At 38.7% G+C, this 19,749-nt stretch overlaps 1 protein-coding gene across 2 annotated transcripts in view; it reads left to right on the forward strand.

Annotated features, from left to right (window-relative positions):
* The window catches only part of LOC111147605 (utrophin), a 552,279-nt gene that overhangs the window by 178,685 nt on the left and 353,845 nt on the right, over positions 1–19,749 (forward strand). For both annotated transcript variants that reach the window (XM_022503758.1, XM_022503757.1), the window contains 5 exons: positions 978–1,123; positions 1,792–2,004; positions 13,513–13,626; positions 14,286–14,441; positions 18,046–18,216. In XM_022503758.1, the coding sequence (XP_022359466.1) occupies positions 978–1,123; positions 1,792–2,004; positions 13,513–13,626; positions 14,286–14,441; positions 18,046–18,216 (800 nt within the window). The remainder of the gene's footprint in view (positions 1–977; positions 1,124–1,791; positions 2,005–13,512; positions 13,627–14,285; positions 14,442–18,045; positions 18,217–19,749) is intronic.

Raw genomic sequence — 19,749 nt, forward strand, 5'->3', positions numbered from 1 at the left:
TTGTGCAACCATTCTTCAGAACTTTTTCATCTTGTGAAGCTGAAACTGTCAACCCCTTAAACAGCAGCTCTTCATTTCCTCCTCCCTCCAGCCCTTGGCAACCACTGTTCTGTTCTCTGTCTGCATGCATTTGACGGTTCTAGATACCTCATACAAATAGAATCATGTAGCATTTGTTTTTTGTGCCAGGCGTATTTCACTTAGTATTACATCCTCGAAGTTCATCTGTGTGGGTAGCCTGTGTCAGAATTTTCTTCCTTTTTAAGGCTGACTAATGTTCTATTGTATGTATTATACCGCATTTTATTTCTCCATTCCTTTGTCAAGGCCCTTTGTTGGTTGTGACTAATGCTGCTAGCTTCTTAACTTCTGCTGCTAGTTTGTTTCACATCTTTGTACCCCACATGAGTTTACTTCCTTTCCACACAAGTGTTGCTTGTCCGTGATTTTTACCTTGGTGACTGAAATAGACATCACTCCAGCTGGCTTTTGCAGTCAGGACCTCTCCGAGGACCTGTGGTAGCCCGGCTGTGGCGTTCTGTTTAACACCCAGCGCTCTGTAGATGGCGGTTTGTCTACCCGTTCAAGCTCAGAGGAAGATGGGTGGAGGGGATCTTGATGTTCTTTTATTCTTTGTGTAGTTACTGGGGGAAAGGAGATTAGATGAGACAAAAGAAACACTGTAGTACCATCTTTAGAGAGACATTTCATCATGACCAAATGAAGAAAAAATGATAGTGAGTTAGCTAATACTTCAAACATCAACATCCGCAGGAATGAAGTCACTGTCTGACTCTCTGAAATGCCAATGGGATGATTTATCTTAGCAGCTAACAGAGACCCTTTTAAATTTTAATTATGGAGTTTAACTTATTAGGTATTAGGATTCACTTATATAGAGAAGATTAACAGCAAATATATAATAATATTAGGTTCCTAACACTATTTTCTAAAAGTAAGTATTTTTAAATAAACAGAACTGAAGAGCCAACCTGGACATGCATATTTGGAAACATTGAGAACACTGAAAGATACACTGAATGATTCTGAAAGTAAGGCCCAGACATCTTTGAATGCCTTGAATGATCTTACAAAGGTGGAGAAGGCCCTGCAGGAAAAAAAGGTAACACATATTTTAGGTCTTAGAAGTGTAGGGTCATTTTTAATACCTCTTATCACTTATTTTGAAATATTTTTTCAGCTATTTAAAAAAATATTAGTCATTTTTCAGTCAGAATTGGTCAAAAGTTCCTTATAATTTGAAGGTTAGTTACTAAAATGTAGTACCTTAGCTAAAAGAAGAGATACTTATTGAATATTACTAATAGAATAAAAGCATATTTTCTCTTTCTATTGTGCTTAGTCTAGAACTTTCAGCCTGCTCATAATCTGTTCAAATATCTTTAATAAAATGAATATCACTGAATTGATGTGTTCTTTTTTCTGCGTTGAATAAAAATGCTTCTCTAGTTATTTAGGACACATGACTTTGTATTATTTCATCAGATAAAACAGATCAACCATTGATCACTGCACACTTGGTCCTCACTGAGTGTATTGTTTTACTGGATTTTAGTGTGGAGAATATATTATTTCTGGCCCACACACAATTCATGAAGGGAAAGCTTTAACTTTTTTTGGTTATACTTATTTTTTTTTTTCATGACTTGTGTACAGTTCTTTTTTAATTGTATATGTTATAAAAAGTGACCTTAGGCTATTTATAGCCCATATTACTACATCTGTACAAATTATTGTGCGTATTTTTAATCTTTTAAACATTTTTTCCAGGCCCTTGATGAAATCCTTGAGAATCAAAAACCTACATTATATAAACTTGCAGAAGAAACAAAGGCTTTGGAGAAAAATGTTTCTCCAGATGTAGAAAAAATGTATAAGCAAGAATTTGATGATGTTCAGGGAAAGTGGAACAAACTAAAGGTCAAGGTTTCCAAAGATGTGCATTTACTTGAAGAAATTACCTCCAAACTCAGAGCTTTTGAGGTAAATCCCAAGGCTAATGGCATTTAAATTTATTAGAGAACAAAGTAGTAATTTATCAAGTAAGACTCTAGTATCTGTTATATGGATATTTTATATTTTTTCATGTCCTAGATTTATTATGTATATAAGTTGGGATTCCCAACTTGCTTTTGATGTGGTGGAGAACACGCTCATTTGCTTTTGCTTTGCAAAAGGGCTTCTTTGCAGAGGTGAACTGGATCTTGAAGATAAGAGAAAATTCCTTAAAACTGGTCAAAGTAACATCTCGGGGTTGAGGAGCCTGCATGATATTCAGACTAGTGATTAGGTCACAGGGCAACTTTGTTAGCATGGTAAAATTGCCCCAGTCGTGGCAGACAGCTGAGTCCTTGATGCTGGTTTTTGTAGACTTTAGACATTTGGAGGTAAAAATCTGAACCAGACCGTTGATAAGGAACGTCAAACTGGGAAAACAGGTAATTTGAAGGACATGAAAACCAGAAGTAGGATCCTTTGCTACATCTGAAAATGTCCACAGATGAAGCAGTGATAAAGTTCCAGAGGAAAGGACAAATGTTAGGACATAAGGAGAAGGTGATAAAAGTCAATTTCAGATAAGACAGGATTTTAACATTTTACCTGTGAGGAAGATGGAGAAGCGTTCTCCACCAAATCACCTGGTTTTCTACTAGAAAAGGTCAGGATGAAGAATGAATCAATGATACTCTCCTCTCTGTCTTCCCTGGTCTCCTTACTTTGGTCTTTTGTGTTGTGGGGTGTTTCCCCACTGTTGTATCTCACAATGGACTTCTGGTATCATGCCTGGTACAGAGAAGGCACTCAAGAAATATTTTTCAATGAATGAAATGAAATTAGTAATAGAAGATTTAAATCTATCTCTCTCTCTCTCTCTATATATATACATATATATAGGTATATATGTATATATATATATATATAATATATCCAACCTTTACATATTTTTTTAAAGAAAAAATAATATCTATTTGCAATATAAACAAAGTCCTGTTGTTGGTTTGGGATACACGTGTGTGTGTGTATGTAGGGTCACAGATTTTCCTTCATAAGGTCATAAAGCAAAACTGGACACCCTGTTTGTGTACTCTCACGTACACAAATCTGATGCATCTTTCTGGGTTTTTTTTTTTGTTTTTGTTTTTTTTTTTAAAGATTTTATTTGTTTATTTGACAGAGAGAGATCACAAGTAGACAGAGAGGCAGGCAGAGAGAGAGAGAGAGGGAGGCAGGCTGAGAGCCCGATGCGGGACTCGATCCCAGGACCCTGAGATCATGACCTGAGCCGAAGGCAGCGGCTTAACCCACTGAGCCACCCAGGCGCCCTGGGGTTTTCTTTTTAAAAGTAAAAAAAAAGAACCATGTACAGCATGGAAGCAAATATATATATAATTTGGATTTAGATTCTAAGAAAGTATATATAGGAGACTATTTATATATTTATAAAATATATGTATTTCATATATATGTGAGAATTTCTATAAAGGATATTAAAAAAAAGTGAAAAGATTGAAAATGAAAACAAAGTTCCTGAAAATGCTGTTTCAAAAATCAAAACCAGGGAACTTATGGTAGAAGAGGGATGGGTAGACCATACAGATCAGTGTGGTGATCTGGATATCTCTCCAGAAAGATGAGAGGAGTGTGGTGACCACTGACCTTGGAGGGAAGCTCTGTGCCCCAGTGGATAGCTCCAATGAATGGCTAGGAGAATAAAGATGGTGAGGTTTCTGTGTGTGTGTGTGTGTGTGGTGGTAGTGGGAGAACTTTGGTTTTTCTAAGTGCAAACTACAGTTCTATACCAAAACTGAGATCTTAGAATAAAGCATTAATTTAGAAGAGGGGTGTGTTATGTGCAGCTTAGTGTTTTTGAATCATTTACCTTTGTGAGTGGATCCACATCCCCTTCTATGTTTTCAGCTGGAGTTCTAACCAACTTTAAAAACCAGAATTACCCTTATTCATGAATGTAAAATTTGTGGTTATGGTCCAAGCATTGTGTTATCTGTGGCTCTCAACCGGGGATGATTTTGTTCCTGCCCCCAGGACATTTGTTAGTGTTTGGAGAAATTTTTTTGGTTGTCATAACTGGATGGGAGGGGGTGTGGTGTTTGCTTCCAGTGGGTAGAGGCCAAGGTTACAGCTAATGCATAAGACACCCCCCACAACAAAAGAATTTTCTGGCCCTAAATGTCAATAGTGTGAAGATTGAGCAATGCTGGATTAAAGATTTCTCATCTTTTCAAAAGAGCGTGTCTTTGTTTTCATATTTGACTCTGAGATGTAGTTAGGGAAATTTGCAGGTGAAGATTAACCCAAAGGTTAATCTTCTTTTGACTTTCAGAAGTGTGTTTTAGGGTTAGCTAAATGTGTGCTAATATTTTAATATGGAATTTAAAGAGAATAAATAAAATTCCAAAACACAGAAGAGAGTCCTGTGGTTATAGTAATCCAGTAATCCAGTGGGTTGTTGTTACTAATGTAGCAGATCCAGGCACTTAGAGTGGCTCGTTGGTATGTGTGCCAAATTCATTCCATAATAAATACCCCAGATATTTAGATTTTTTATTATCACCGTAGCAGATTTGTAATGTCTAGCTTTTCTTTCTTTATTTTTTGTGTTTAACTGCAAGATTGTTGACAGTATGTGTGTTCCCTAACTGTGCAACTTTATTGAAATATGTATTTTTTTATTCTGAAGAAAACTTTTATTCCTTTATTTGCTTTGCTTTGAAGGCATTGTTTGTTACTTAACTACTTACAATTCACTTAGGAAACCTTAGTTTTTCCCTCAAAGCTATTTACAAATAAATACTCATTTGTAGGTTAGCATTGTTTCCCCCCTTTCGATGACCTGATGTACAGTTTTTTAGCCATTTAAGTTCTATTTGTCTTTAAGGCATGTGGCACAGTAGGTTTTTGATTCAGTGCTAGTTTATGATGATGTTTCTTAGGAAAACAATGATTGGCTTGCTTATTTTTAAAATGTACTGTTAATTGCATAAGTAATACATAAAGAGTGCTCATTGTGAAGAAATTGAGTAATAGAGAAGTATTAGAGTGAACATTTAGAATTCCCTTTCACCCTCAATACCATTTCCTTTCCTGAAGGCAGCTAATATTAACAGTGGGCCCCAAGAGGGCACAAAAAAATGGAAAGACAATCCCAGGCTCATGGATTGGAAGAATAAGCATTATCAAAATGTCTATACTGCCCAAAGCAATCTATGCATTTAATGTAGTCCCTATCAAAATACCAATAGCAGTTTTCACCTAAGTAGAACCAACAATTCTAAAACTTGTATGGAATCACAAAAGATCCAGAATAGCCAAAGCAATCTTGAAAAAGAAAAGCAAAGCTGAGGCATCACAATTCTGGACTTCAAATTATATTACAAAGCTGTAGTAATCAAAACAGTATGGTACTGGCACAAAAATAGACACATAGATCAATGGCACAGAGTAGAAAACCCAGAAATAAACTCGCAATTATATGGTCAATTAATCTTTGAGAAGGCAGGAAAGACTCCAATGGGAAAAAGACCCGTCTCTTCAACAAATGGTGTTGGGAAAACTGGACAGCAACGTGCAAAAGAGAAAAACTGGACCACTTTCTTACACCATGCATGAAAATAAATTCTAAATGGATTAAAGAGCTGCTTCTCAGTGAAGGAAACAATCAACAAACGAAAAGACAACCCATGGAATGGGAAAAGGTATTTGCCAATGACATATCTGATGAAGGGTTAGTATACAAAATACAGAAAGAACTTATAAAACTCAACACCCAAAAAATGAATAATCCCATTAGAAATGGGCAGAAGACATGAACAGACATTTCTCCAAAGAAGAGGAGCAGATGGCCAAAGACATGTGAAAAGATGCTCAACATCACTTGCCATCAGGGAAATGCAAATCAAAACTAGAATGAGATCTCACCTCACACCTGTTAGAATGGCTAAACTCAACGACACAGGAAACAACAGGTGTTGGAGAGGATGTGGAGAAAAAAAGAACACTTGTCACACAGTGGAGTTTTACTCAGCCATAAAAGGAATGAAATCTTGCCATTTGCAATGACATGGATGGAACTAGGGAGTATAATGCTAAGCAAAATAACTTAGTCAGAGAAAGCCAAATACCATATGATTTCACTCATGTGGAATTTAGGGGAAAAACAAATGAGCAAAGGGAAAAAGAGAGAGACAAACCAGTTATAGGGTGCCAACTGATGGCTCCCAGAGGGGTGGGGTCATGGGGTGAATAGGTGATGGGATTAAGGAGTGCACTTGTGATGCACACTGGGTGATGTATGCAATTGTTGAATCACTGGAAAGGAAAAAGGGTCTTTACTGGAGGTTAACATATTCCAGGTGAAATAGAAAAGCTCATGAATGTTACTAATTTTAATCATTTTTTTCACCCTAATGGAAACAAATGATGTTGGAGCTCCGTGAGGGACAATTAAATAGATAGTCCACAAACGCATGAGCTTGGAGGGTGAATCCCACACCAAAGAGAACGATGGTGCCTTTCATTGGCATGGCATTTGAAAGTATTTCATAGCTATGTGCTTACTTTTTTCCTACCATCCTACGGTACTTGTAAAAGGGTCATGTTATTTGTTTGTGTGCCAATTTTAGTTTAGTGTAGTTTTCTGTTACTTGTTGGCAAATCGTGTTTTTTTCAGCTGCCTACATTTCCTTTGTCTGCACGGCGGGTTTCTCTATACAGGTAGCGAGTTGGCCTCTGTATTCTTATTCCGTGTCATGCTCATATGCGTTCCTTTTTTTTTTTTTTTTTAATTTATTCATTTGTCAGAGAGAGAGAGAGGGAGAGAGAGCGAGCACAGGCAGACAGAATGGCAGGCAGAGGCAGAGGGAAAAGCAGGCCCCCTGCTGAGCAAGGAGCCCGATGTGGGACTCGATCCCAGGACGCTGGGATTATGACCTGAGCCGAAGGCAGCTGCTTAACCAACTGAGCCACCCAGGCGTCCCTCATATGCGTTCTTAAGTTCTTTTTTACTCCATCCCATGCCAAAGTAGTGACCTCAGTTCCTGTACTTAAGAATTAAAATGTTAATTGGTACTTTAAAAACTGCTTCACAGAAAATCCTCCCACTTCTTCCAGGCAGCAAAACATTTAAAAATACATGAACATTAATTTTTTCAGGATTGATTTTACTTGATTTTCTTATGAATTGTGGGGATTAAATATTATAAACTTCTGGAGGCTGGTTATATATCTCTTATCACCAGGAATGATATCTTTGCACTTGGGGGTTATAGGTATTTTGTGTTGTTTATTGTTTCTCCTCCCCTCCTCCACTCCTGCAAGATCTTCTGTGATGTGGTATAACTGTAGAATTGTGAAACCATCCCCGACGCCCACACGAAACTCTGTCTTATGTTATAGCTGTTCCTGCTTCTTCGGACACTCCTGCAGCATCTCCCTGCTGTGTTCAGACTCCAGGAGAGTCCCTTGCCCTGGCAATCCCACTGTCCTTCACAGCTGGCTCCTGCTTCCAATCTCTTCCCTCCCGAATTCCTCTCCCCTCACCGTGGTGCCAGAGTTCTACTTCTGGAAAGGATCTGGTTGTCTTTGCCAATACAGAGTGCACTCACAATCTTCTGCTAGCTTCTGCCCCTTTCTTGCCCCGAAGCCCCTCCTGCACTGTGCCCCCCCCCAACCCCTCCTTCGTGAGCCCAGTCTGGTGAGAAAACAATGTACTAGATCCCAAAGACTGCATTGGACAATTGCTTTTCTCCGGAAATGTCACTTACTTGCTAGGAATTCTCATCTTCCTCTTCTGAGCTCAGCCTTTAAGAATAAGCTTGTTCTGCAAACAGTGTTCAGTGTTGCTCAGCACCATGCCCAGAGCTAATTATTTCCTCTGGATTCTACTGTGCACTGTTTACACCTTCACAAACCCTCAACTCAGGCCAGCTTTTACTAAGGCTAGACCTGTGTGTTTCTCCTTCCCTAAGGACAGATCTCGTTGATGAGAGGAGCCCTGTGTGGGAAACAGCAAGTTAAGTGGATGGGAATGTCACTGCTTTGTAGGTGCCTACCGTCATCTTGCCCAGTCGCATTTCTCTACTAAGGTTGGATCTATGCAATCTGAATGCTTGCTTCTCATAAATGGAAGGACTCTGTGTAGTCACTTCTCTTCCTTCAGTTGCTGACCAGTCGGATGTGGTTTGACCCGGACTATGGAAGGGGATATGCCAGAACTCAGGGACAGGCAGAACCGAGCTTTGAAATGACTCTGGGAAGAATTTCAGAGTAAAAATGCTATGGTAAATACCTAGTAAGAGTAATCTGCAACATGGCTGATTTGACTCTTTCTAGGTAACATATGATTGATATAATGATCTCACAAGTTTTTTTTTTTCTTTCTCATTTTGAATGCATTTTACTTTACTAAAGGTGCATTCTAAACCTTAGATTTAAGAATTTTTCTTAGTTTCAGATAATAAATGTTGTAGCAGTGTCCTTGCTGGTCTTCCCTATTAAATGAAGAAATGCTTTTTAAAGAGTGTATTTGAGGTTCACAAATATTATAAAACGATACAAAATAGAAACCCCATTACCTTAAATTATTGTTTTAATTCTGACTTCATGCTTCTTCTTGCCTGTGCCTTGGGTTAGAAATTGCTTAAAAAGCTGTGGACATTCCAGAAGATGGGGAAGGAACAAAATAAAATGCCAAGAATTTAGCTGTCAACAAAATCTTGGGAGGTAGTTGTGTACTTTGGAATCTTACTGTCTTAAATCCAGAGTTACCAAGCTTCCCATTTCCCCCATCCCTAGCTTAGGGGCCAGGCTGGGAGATGGGGTGTTTTAGGGTTAAAGGACTTGTTTTAATGACCTTGCATTCCTTTTCCATGACCAGCAGCAGGTTTTGCCTGTCTCAGACACGTACAAATCAGTGCTTTTGAGCAGTGATGGTCAGTGTAGAATTTTGGCCCTTCCAAACTAGAATATTTGATACTTTGGTTTTCAAAATACCATAATAGTCACTTTATATTTGTTTCAGAATTTGTGAGAATGAGAAACAGTTATCCTAGGTTAGTACTTACAGTTTATTCTGTGCATGTGAATTAATGATAGATATTTATTGTAGAAGTTGACTAGTATTTTAAAATGTTTCATATTGCTTCAAAAGAAGCATATATTCAGAGCATATAATATTTTATATAGTTATATATATATTCTGTGTAATGTACATGTGTGTATTCTGTAAATTCTGTGTATTCTGTAAGTGAATAGAGGTGGAAAAAAATTAAATACTCATTGGACATTAGAAACTCCGAAGTACATAAGCTGAGTGTTTTTTTTAATGGTCAGAGAAATACTTTTCATGGGAACTCTTGTCTTTTCTTTGGAATTTCTTTCTTGTGTGATTGACTTAATGGCGAGTAGAATTTGGGTATCTTTAAGGCACAGGAAACACCTGCCACAGGTGGATTGAGACAATACTTTCTTTCTGGGGAAAGAGGAGGTATTGGATGGTGGAGCAGAGCCCTCTGCCCCCCCACACTTGCCTGCACACAAGTGGTAGCTAGTAGTGAACTTACTGACCTCTTAACCCTTCTCATCTGGTGTAGCCACAGGGTGGGGATGTTGCCACTAGGCATTTCTAAAGTTTTGGTCTTCCCTCCTTTACTGGGCTTCCTTCTGCTAAGCTGAATCCAGAAGATCTGGTAGCTCTTTCAGTTACTTTTAAATACCAATGGGATAGAATAAGGATTAATGCTGGCAATAGTTAAACACATTCAGCTGACTCATGCCAGCATGTAGTCTCGCTGGTTGGTCCGTCCTGCACTTGGAAGTGGTAACTCTTTATGGGTCAGTCTTGGTACTAAAGCTTTTATAGCTCTTTGTAGTAATAACTAGTGTGTACTGCACACCTTGTCCAAACCTTATCTCTGTTTTTCGGAACAATCAGGCGAGCTAGTTTTCATTATTCCTATTTCGTAGGAGATCTGCTGAGGCTCAAAGAAGAGAAATTGCTTTCTCAAGACCTTGTGGCTGGTGAGGTGCTGAGCTTGGTAGTAACACTTTTTATCTTTCTTTTCCTGGGCCACACTGCTTTTCTTAGAACTCAGAGTGGCCAGGATTACGTGAAGGACTTTAGTAGTGAAAACAGATGGTCAGATTCCTGTCCATTCCTTTTGTTACTGTTGAGATGATGACTTGGTCTTCATGGCTTATCTGTGTCTGTTGCTTTCTTCTTCTTTTTTCTTTCCTTCTCATGTTGAAGTGTAAGAGGGAGTAGGAACAGGTGTGTGTGACTTGTGTGAGCTCACACGGTCTGTGTGTATCTGGGAGAGGGAGGAAGGAAGGTGGTTGGTTTCTCACATGCTAATGACACATTGCTGAGGCTGCTTGCTCCTGTCAAGGCTGCTTGTGATGAAAACCTCCATGGCATGTAATGCTTCCCTATAAATTTTAAAAATCCTTGGCCCAGAAGACCATCCATTTTTTTTTTTTTTTAATTTTATTTTTCATAAACATATAATATCTTTTTATCCCCAGGGGTACAGGTAAGACCATCCATTTTTTAATTCAAAACTGGCATTAATGGATTGCCCAGTTACATAGCAGTAATGATGTTGTGAGTTCTTAAGAAGTTGAGAATGGAGAGTAACATTGCAGGAAGTGGCAAGTTCAGTGGGCAATTTAAAAAAGTCCTCCCTGCGGGGCGCCTGGGTGGCTCAGTGGGTTGAAGCCTCTGCCTTCGGCTCAGGTCATGGTCCCGGGGTCCTGGGATGGAGCCCCGCATCGGGCTCTCTGCTCAGCAGAGAGCCTGCTTCCCATTCTCTCTCTCTCTCTCTGCCTCCCTCTCTGCCTACTTGTGATCTCTGTCTAATAAATAAATAAAAAATCTTAAAAAAAAAAAAAGTCCTCCCTGAATCCTAGAGATAGATCCATTTGTATGTTCTCTGTTTTCCCACTTTTTATCTTTCTGTACCCCACCTCCCCCTGCCCTGGGCACATCTTGCCGTGGACAAGGAGCAAACACGGAGCAAACACAGGAGAGATACATCACCAATTAAAATAATACATAGAAGGAAGAGTGCATGAGCTTGTGAGGGTAGTGACAGGCAGGCTAAAGAACAGAGGGGAAGGATGCATGTGGGAAGCTCACAATGAGACGGAAAGGGTTTTTGAAGCTGAGTTTGGAAGTGTGTGCAGGATGCCCAGAGTCAGTAAGAGAGGCTGAAAGGCCAAACAAGTGCTTTTTGCTCCCTGTCTTCATCAGAGAAGGGCCCTGTACATTGGGAAGTGTCAGATGGTCGTTACTGAGGGGAGCATTCATGCCTCGATGAGGAGTTAGACAGGAAAACTACCCCAGAGCCTGCAGATGTCTACATCTACATCCCAAGTAATGTGGGCATTTTATCCTTGGTCTCAAGGCCACATTATGCATCTTGTGAGAAATTACCAGAAAAATAGAGTTGGGTCAATATCCTAATTTGGGGGGAACATTATTTTCTAGAAGTTAAAGACCCGAAGTAAGCTTCTTGTCAGTTCCTGGCAGAGCTATAGATAAATGACAAACCGGAAATCTTTTATGTGCTTAGGCAAGAATGTGGTGGTCGCTAGGAATCCTCATAGACTCCACCAAGAAGCCTTGCCCAGACTTATTTCCTCTAATTACTGCTTTCCTTTATTTATTTTTGGAGAGGGATACTAGATTATTAGATACAGACATTTGTAATTTCCCCTTTCATGTATGCTTATTTGGTTCAAATAATGGCTCCCGAACTCATTTTTAGCAACTCTTGACTTCATCAGTAAAGTATTTGAGAAATCTCTTCCAACCTTATGCAAAGGAGGAGGTAAGCCAGTTAGATGCTAGTGTTACATAGATTCCTGTATTTTGAAAACTAAGCTAAAACTTTATTGATTAATGAATGACATGCATCCTCATGGGGAAATACTCAGGTAGGCACTGTCTTTGGCCCTGTTTTTCACCAGAAAAAAAACCCTCAAAACCCAGCAGCAAAAAAAATTCCAATAGGAAAAGGACATCCCACTGTCAGATTTGCAAATAAGAGAAAGCCAGGAGGAGTAGCTGGTACAAAAGTGATGAAACTAAAAATTTAAATCATTTTATTGGCTTTTAATTATTACATTGGTAACTGTTGTTAACATAACAAGGGAAGATTTCATATTTATAAATATCAAGTCTTGAATTTATTCCAGAAGTCACTGAAACAATATGAGATAAGGGAAATGTAATTTTGAGGTTATGGGAATTTTGAAATTCTGGCTAGCCATGAATAATATTGTGACCAATATATCTATGAACAAACAAATTAAAGAAAGAAACATAAGACAACGCTACAACAGGAAGAATTAAGCTTAAATGATGTTAGATGGCATTTTATGACTATAAGAGCCATATGTGAAATAGCAGGTTCAGTTGTTACCATTCATCCCAGCATGGTAAGGAGAAGAATAGTTGGTTCTGGGTGATATGTTATAAGGACATTAAAAAAAATTGGTGTAGTTTCCTGAGCATGAAGATGGGTGTGATGAATGCCATATCTGGACTTCATGTCTTAGAGACATCCCAGAAGGAATTTGGAATGCTTAGCCAATAGGAGACCAAGGGAGGACACAGTGACTGCTTTAAATCTTGAGCAGGATTGTAAGTGTACTTCCATTCTTAGGGTTGAATGAGAAGCAAAGAATCGACAGGATATAAGCGAACCAATTCAGCTCCATGTCAGGGAAACTAACAAGTAAAACTGATCAGTGACGGAATGGGAAACCTTGGGAAGAAATGACCAGTACTTTGCTCTAGTACTGGAGATCAAGTTGGACTTACTTCATTGTATTAATGGCCCAGTTCCAATGTTACTGTCTCTTCTTCTCTCTGCAAAATGTTTCCTTTCTCACTTGTTTTTGATCTGCAGCACCACACACAGTAAGGATTGCAGTGGGTGCCTAGTAAATATTGGGTGAAAGGATGAAGCTGAGCAGCGGACTGTCCTGGGTTCTTAGGTAACAAGGTGTCTGACAGCAGAACTACTAGCAATCAATCTATTGGATCCCCTCCACTATGCTATTAATTTATCCCTGCTTCGAGTAGCTAACTTTTGGAGAAAATTTGTTCTAAATTATATGAGAAGAAAAGATTTTTTAAGCTGATTACATCTAGTAAAGCATTTTTCCTGTAATTTGAATTTTTAATCACTGATGTTGCGCACATTTAAGCAAAGTAGCTTGGTTCCCTGGAGAGTGTTTTGAGATTTTTAGAATGATCACCAAACTGTCATCTCTTAAGGATTTTAGTCAATCATCAAGAAAATCATTATTTTCAAATTTGGAAGATTAAAAAAAAAGATACACAATAAATAGAAACGATGCTATCAAAGTTGTGAAACGTCGCCTTTCTTGCAATAGCGATAGACCTCGAGATGCACTAGGTTGAGTGTCACTGAGTAATTTCCCTGTTTGTTACTGCGTTTGGTTTAGGCGGATTTGAAAGTCATTGAGAAGTGGGTGGATGGCGTGAAAGACTTCTTAATGAAAGAGCAGGCTGTCCAGGGAGACGCGGAAGAGCTTCAGAGTCAGCTGGACCAGTGCTCTGTGAGTTCTGCTGATTTAGGAACTCTGCTGTAACAAATAACATTTCCGTCTGCTTCTTTGTTACTTGCTGTTATTAAAATTGCATGAATATGACATGACAATAAACCGAGATAAAAGATCTTTCATCGTAAACCTTTTTTTTTTTTTAATTTGAAGTTATTAAAAGAATGACTATTTATATTTTCATTTTTGGCCAGGGTTATAGAATTCTGCGTAGAGAGAACAAGAGCAATTTTAATTCATTAGGAGCTGCTATCTTATGTTCCAATGATAATTTTAGGGTCATAATCGCCAATTGTACGTTGCTCTTATTATGCCACATGGTGAGGCTTAAAGAGAAACATACTTAACAAGTGAAATTTGCCGGTAAGACTCATGCAATTTATATTTGGCGAAATCATTAGGCTTCTGTAAATTAATGGAGACCACTACTCCCTGCCGAGAGTCAAGTATTTCCAATCTAATTTGGCAGATGGCTATATGGAGCACCCAGGTGAAATGAATTTCTCAAGGCACAATATTTCTTAAGTAGTTAGAAGTCCTAACTTCCAAAGAGTCTGTTTTTATAATATCTTCAGGGATGCAAGCAGAGACAAATTACAGTAATGGCACTCACTTATATAGGAATGAACTCAATATGGGCTTGTTTCTGTATTCAGGCCTTTGTTAATGAAATAGAAACAATGGACTCGTCTCTGAAAGGCATGAGAGAAATAGAGGCTAACCTTCGAAGCTGTCCAGTTGCTGGGATCAAAACCTGGATGCAGACAAAACTAGTGGATTACCAAACCCAACTGGAGAAACTAGGCAAGGAGGTACGTTTTTCAGGTCTGCTGTCTGTGGCTTTTAAGAGGCAGACCGTTCCCTTTTTACAGTGTCTGAATTGATTTTGTAGCCCATCCAGTTTGAAAAACAGTGGTCTAGAACAGCTATAGCATGGGTGGCAGGTTGGGGCAAAGAAATGGATTTTTATTTTAATTAAGGGAAGGCACTAACAGGCCGGTTTGGCTCCTTGGTGGGAATGAGCTTGGCGTGTTCAACAAAAAACTAGAAAGGCAGTGTAGCTGGAAGAGAATGAAGAGAGGAGTTAGTGGATGGGTAAGGTCCGAAGTCAGTATGTAGGTGGGATGAATTGTCTATGGCCTTTGAAACAAAATTTTAAAATTTTATTTCAAGGATGATTTCACACAGAAAGCAGAGGGGTTTGAGCAGGGAAGTGACGTTACCATGTGGGAAAGCCAGAGTGACAACAGAGAAGATTATTTAAGAGGTTATTGCTGTCTTGGCCCTTCAGACTGGAGAGATAGTGGTGGAGGTCACGAGGACTGTTAGGGTTGGTCTATATTTGAAATTAGAGACAGGAGTCTAGTAATGGATTGGACGTGTCATCTTGAAAAGGGAATTGTCAAGGAAGCTGAGGGTTTGTGTAGAGCTTCCACTCGGTGTGAATTGTGGTGCTGTTTGCTGAAATGGTGGAGACTCAAGGAACGAGAAGCTTCTGTGAGAGCAGGTGAAACGATGATTTCCATTCTGGAAAGGCTAAGTGTGAGATTATGAGGCACAACCATGGGGCTCTTCAGCACTTACTGCTGGAAGGAGAAGAGGGCAAGTCCAAAGATTCTGAGGAGTTAGGGTCAGCTGGCAGAGAAACTCCAGGAGGCTGTGAGGCCCCAGGGCCAGATGGAGAAAGCTTTCCATGGTGCCCTGTACTGAGGATTGCTGAGGCCAAGGCGAAGTGAAAGTCGAGCTTTAGATCTGACAAGATGGAGGCTTTAAATGACCTTGAGAAAAGGGTCTGGTGGCTTGACAGGGAAGAGAGTCACATTGGAGAATGTTGAGAAGAAAATGGGAGGTGAGTGGTTGGGACAACAAGTATAACCAACTTTGAGGAAGGAATTTCTCTATTTAAGGGAGCAGAGAAATGGGGTATGTGCAGGGACCTGGTATCCGAAGACTTGTTTTTGTAATTTTTAGAAATAAGAGATGTTAGAGTATATTTGCATGACAAAAAGAAGGACCTCGGTTAGAAGGAGAAAATAAGGAAGCAGAAGAATTTGAGAGAAGATAGTTTCTGGAATGAAGTGTGTCATACATGAGAGGGGTGAGGTCTGCTGTCTCTGTGGAAGAATTGCTGTTGGATAGTTTCTCCGTGGTGACTGAAGGAGGGCAACTCTGGTACAGTAGGACTGCAGTGTAGTTCTCTTCTGATTGCTTGTGCTTCGCCAGTGAGGTTACACAAAGCTGATGTGAGTGAGGAGGGGTGGAAAATTGGAGGAGAAGGTGTGACATACAGGACTGTTCTGCAGACAGCCCTTACATGGTACACATCTCTTCATACAATGTTTTTTGGCTAATGTTTATGTAGGAAAAATTGATAATTTCCATCCTTGGAATGTATTATTTTGTTTCCATTGTTTTCCTCCAAATTCTGTATTTTGAATATGTTCAGACTTAAAGGAAGGTTGAAATAAAGGTAGAGTGAGCAGCCACATACCCATTCTTTAATTTGCCAGTTATAATGTTCTACCACATTTTCTTTCTCTCTCTCTGTCACTCTCTCTCTACACACACACACACACACACACACACACACGAACACACACACACACTTTTTTTCCCTAAGAATGTGCTTTTGACAGGAGTTTGAAGCTATCATGACACTTCACCCCTAAGTTCTTTAGCATGAGTATTAAATACAAAATGCTTCTGTCATGAATAAAGACAGTATTCTGCAAAACCACAGGACCATTGCCACACTTAAGAAAATAACTTTTTAATATCATCTATTCTAGCCAAATTCAAATTTCTCTAAGTGTGCTATAATCTGATGGTTTGTGCTTGAATTTATTGAGATTGGGAGAAAGTAAATACAGAAAATAGTTTGGAAGTGCCAGCAAGGACCAAAGAAAGTGATAGATAGATACAGACAGACATAGATATTTACATCTATGTATCTATCTACATATACACAAACGTACAGATATGACAACATATAATAATTATTAATTACCATCGATTCATCATGAAGGTAAATATGTGGGGAATTTTTAAGTGTCCTCATCAAGGAGGCAACCATGTACTGTGTGAGTCATTGTCTAAAGCCATTCCAGACTCTTGTGTTTCATTGAGTAGTATAAAGGTTGAAGAAGTTTTGGACAAATATAACATTGCCATATTTTTATTTTGCCAAGAAAGGATGGATATATAAAGTCAATCAACAAATAAAAACAATCTGTTTCATCTATTATATCCCTGGTATCATGAAACAAGGCACATTTTAATGCCAAAAAGTAAGAAATATATCATCTCAGGATAATTAATTATAGTTTGGAACTTTAAAAAAAAAAGTTCATTAGTGTCTTTATTACTCTCTGGATCTATGAAATTTATATAATTGACTAGTGTCCAGAAGCTAGTAAGGAGAATTTTCTGGAAGCGGAACCCAAGGAATCTGTATTTGTATATATGTATTTTTTTTTTTTTTTAAAACAGCCACCCCACTTAGAGTGCTGATCAGCAGGACTTGGGGACTGCGTAGACTGCTGGCTCCTGGAGCCCCTTATGGGGACAGGAAAGCAGAGCTCCTGTTTGACCCCTTTTTATTTTTATGTCTGTGATCCTGTTTGGAGGGTGGGAACAGGAAAGCCTCTAAGGATTCGCTCTTTCTCTCACGAGAGCCGTCCTATTCCTGTGCTGGCTTTTGGTCTCTGTCAGCTTTGTGGCCAAGCCAAGGCCCTGACTCCATGATTGCTCCGCTGAGATTTCCTGTGAGTGGGAGGAAGCGAGCGCTGGGTGCTCTCTGTGGGATGCTCTTTCCCTCTTTCCTCTCACAGTTGAAGTCCGTTTGTGGTTGGAGGGTCTCTCTGAACATATTTTTATATCAAGTGTTGTGATTATCTGAAATATTTAACTAAGTTATTGAATGAGATTCAGACAAAACCTATTTTCTGATGTTACTTTTTTGTGTCGGTGTGCAGGATACAGTATAGTAGATTATCAAAACCAGAATTTTGTACGGCAGTGTTTTATGGGAGAAAATGGACATTCTGGTTGCTTCCAGGTTTTTTTCCATAATAACGCTACTGTAGATTTCCTTAAATTATATGTTTTTATCGTTGTAGGTTAGATTCCTTCACTTGGGATTACTCTGTCAAGAGTTATGCATTTTTAGAATTTTAATAGGTATTTACATATTAGATTGCTATCCAAGATGTGGTATAGCATCGCAGTTACAAGGATTGTTTTCATTGTCACTAATATTCCACAACGTCAGCACAAATGTATGAAGGATTTTATCTGAATGTTAAAACAAGGCTCTTGGTGGAAAGTTACCCCTGTGTCCTTAGATATTAGAAACTAGAACTTGACATTTAGTGTTTTAGCATTTGTTTATCTGGGTGAATGGCTTTTCCTTTCCAGATTGCTATTCAAAAAAATAGATTGTCTGAAAGTCAGGAAAAAGCAGTGAACCTGAAGAAAGACTTGGCCGAGATGCAGGAGTGGATGACCCAGGCAGAAGAAGAGTACCTGGAGAGGGATTTTGAGTACAAGTCCCCTGAAGAACTCGAGAGTGCGGTGGAAGAGATGAAGGTGAGTCTGGGCCAGTGGCAACAGGTTTGATAGGTCCCCTTCTCCGTTAAATATGAAGGACTGAATGAACGAATGAATTGGTGGATGAATCTATCGGTCTATCTGTCATCTGTGAAGAACGACATGGACATATAATCTTGTGTAGTTGGATTTCAAACTGGAAAAAAAAGTATGAAAGGATAGCTGCTATGATTTTACCAGGAAGAGGAAGCCGGGAGTCCACGTGTCACATATGGTGCATGAGTTGCGTCCATGAAAGCCCCGAAGACTGTCTCTTCCATTAGAACCTCAGGGAGCCACAGAGAATGACTCAGAAATTTAGTTTTATCAATTACATTGACAGTGTTGTGCAACCATCAGCCCTCTCTGTTTCCAAAAGTTTTAAAGCATTGTCTTTTGTTAGGAACAAGGGTGACTTCCCAACTTGGTTGCAAGTTATCTTCATTTTAGCAAAGGTATTCTTCCAGTGAATTCATGGGAAACATGTGAATAACAAAATTTTGTTCAAGCAGGTAAGAGTCGCGGTAGGAACATGGTCAAGGGATTTAATATCATTTGGGTCCACAGGATGTATTTCCTGTAAATTTACATTCCTGTGTCAATAGTCTTGAATGCTTTCTTGTTTTGTACAGTAAAAGAACTGGGCATCATTCCCAAATTTCTAGCATTGCTTCAAGTGTCCTTCAGTGTTCAAACCAAAGGAGATAGTGTCTTAAAGCCTTTTTTTTTTTTTAAAAAAGTAAGATTAAGCCACATAGTAACTGTTTTATACCAAATTTAACTTGTCTAAAAACATAATTAAAGCAAAAATCCCTGTATATCTTTTAAAAAGGGATTATATTTCATTAGTGTCTTATTGAATATGAATCAAAATAAATACAGTAGGGGACTTTTCTGGTACTTGTATGTAGTATTTTCACTGAAGCATTTCTTTTAGTGTAGCTTTTTTGAGAGCTTTTAAAATATTCAGTATAAGGTAATTAAAGGTAGCCTACCCTGTTAAGAACCATTTCATTTAATTTATTCTCTTTCTTTATATTATAAGCATTGTAGTTTTGTGGTTTCTTAAAGTCCCTGGGGATGAAAGCTTAGAGAAATAAGTTTAAAACCCTTGATGGGGCAACATTCTATTTGTTTTTATTGTTTCAAACAACCATTATAATTTTTAAAACCACTATACTTAGTTACTTTAACAACCGAGGGAAATTTAAAACCATTAAGCAATAAGGAAAGCTGAAAGGGAAAATGAAAAGCTATTCTAGGTTGATTTTTCTGAAAGTGAGTCTTCATCCCTAGCATGGAGGGAGAGTCAGGAAAGAAGCCGGACTAGGTTAGACTTCCCAGTATAACTTGGTCATCATCTTCGAAATGCTATTAATTATCAGAAGCATAGACACACCTATGTTTTAGGATAAAAACAGGTATGTTTACATTATTTTTAAATGATACCTCTACTGTGGTGAAAATTTATTTATTAAAGTTTAATATGCTCAGACTTACAGTGTTTAATGAAAATACCTCACTTAGATTCTT

This window comes from Enhydra lutris, unplaced genomic scaffold (genome assembly GCF_002288905.1).
Source record: "Enhydra lutris kenyoni isolate GAN:26980312 unplaced genomic scaffold, ASM228890v2 scaffoldscaffold17, whole genome shotgun sequence".
Lineage (NCBI taxonomy): Eukaryota > Metazoa > Chordata > Mammalia > Carnivora > Mustelidae > Enhydra > Enhydra lutris.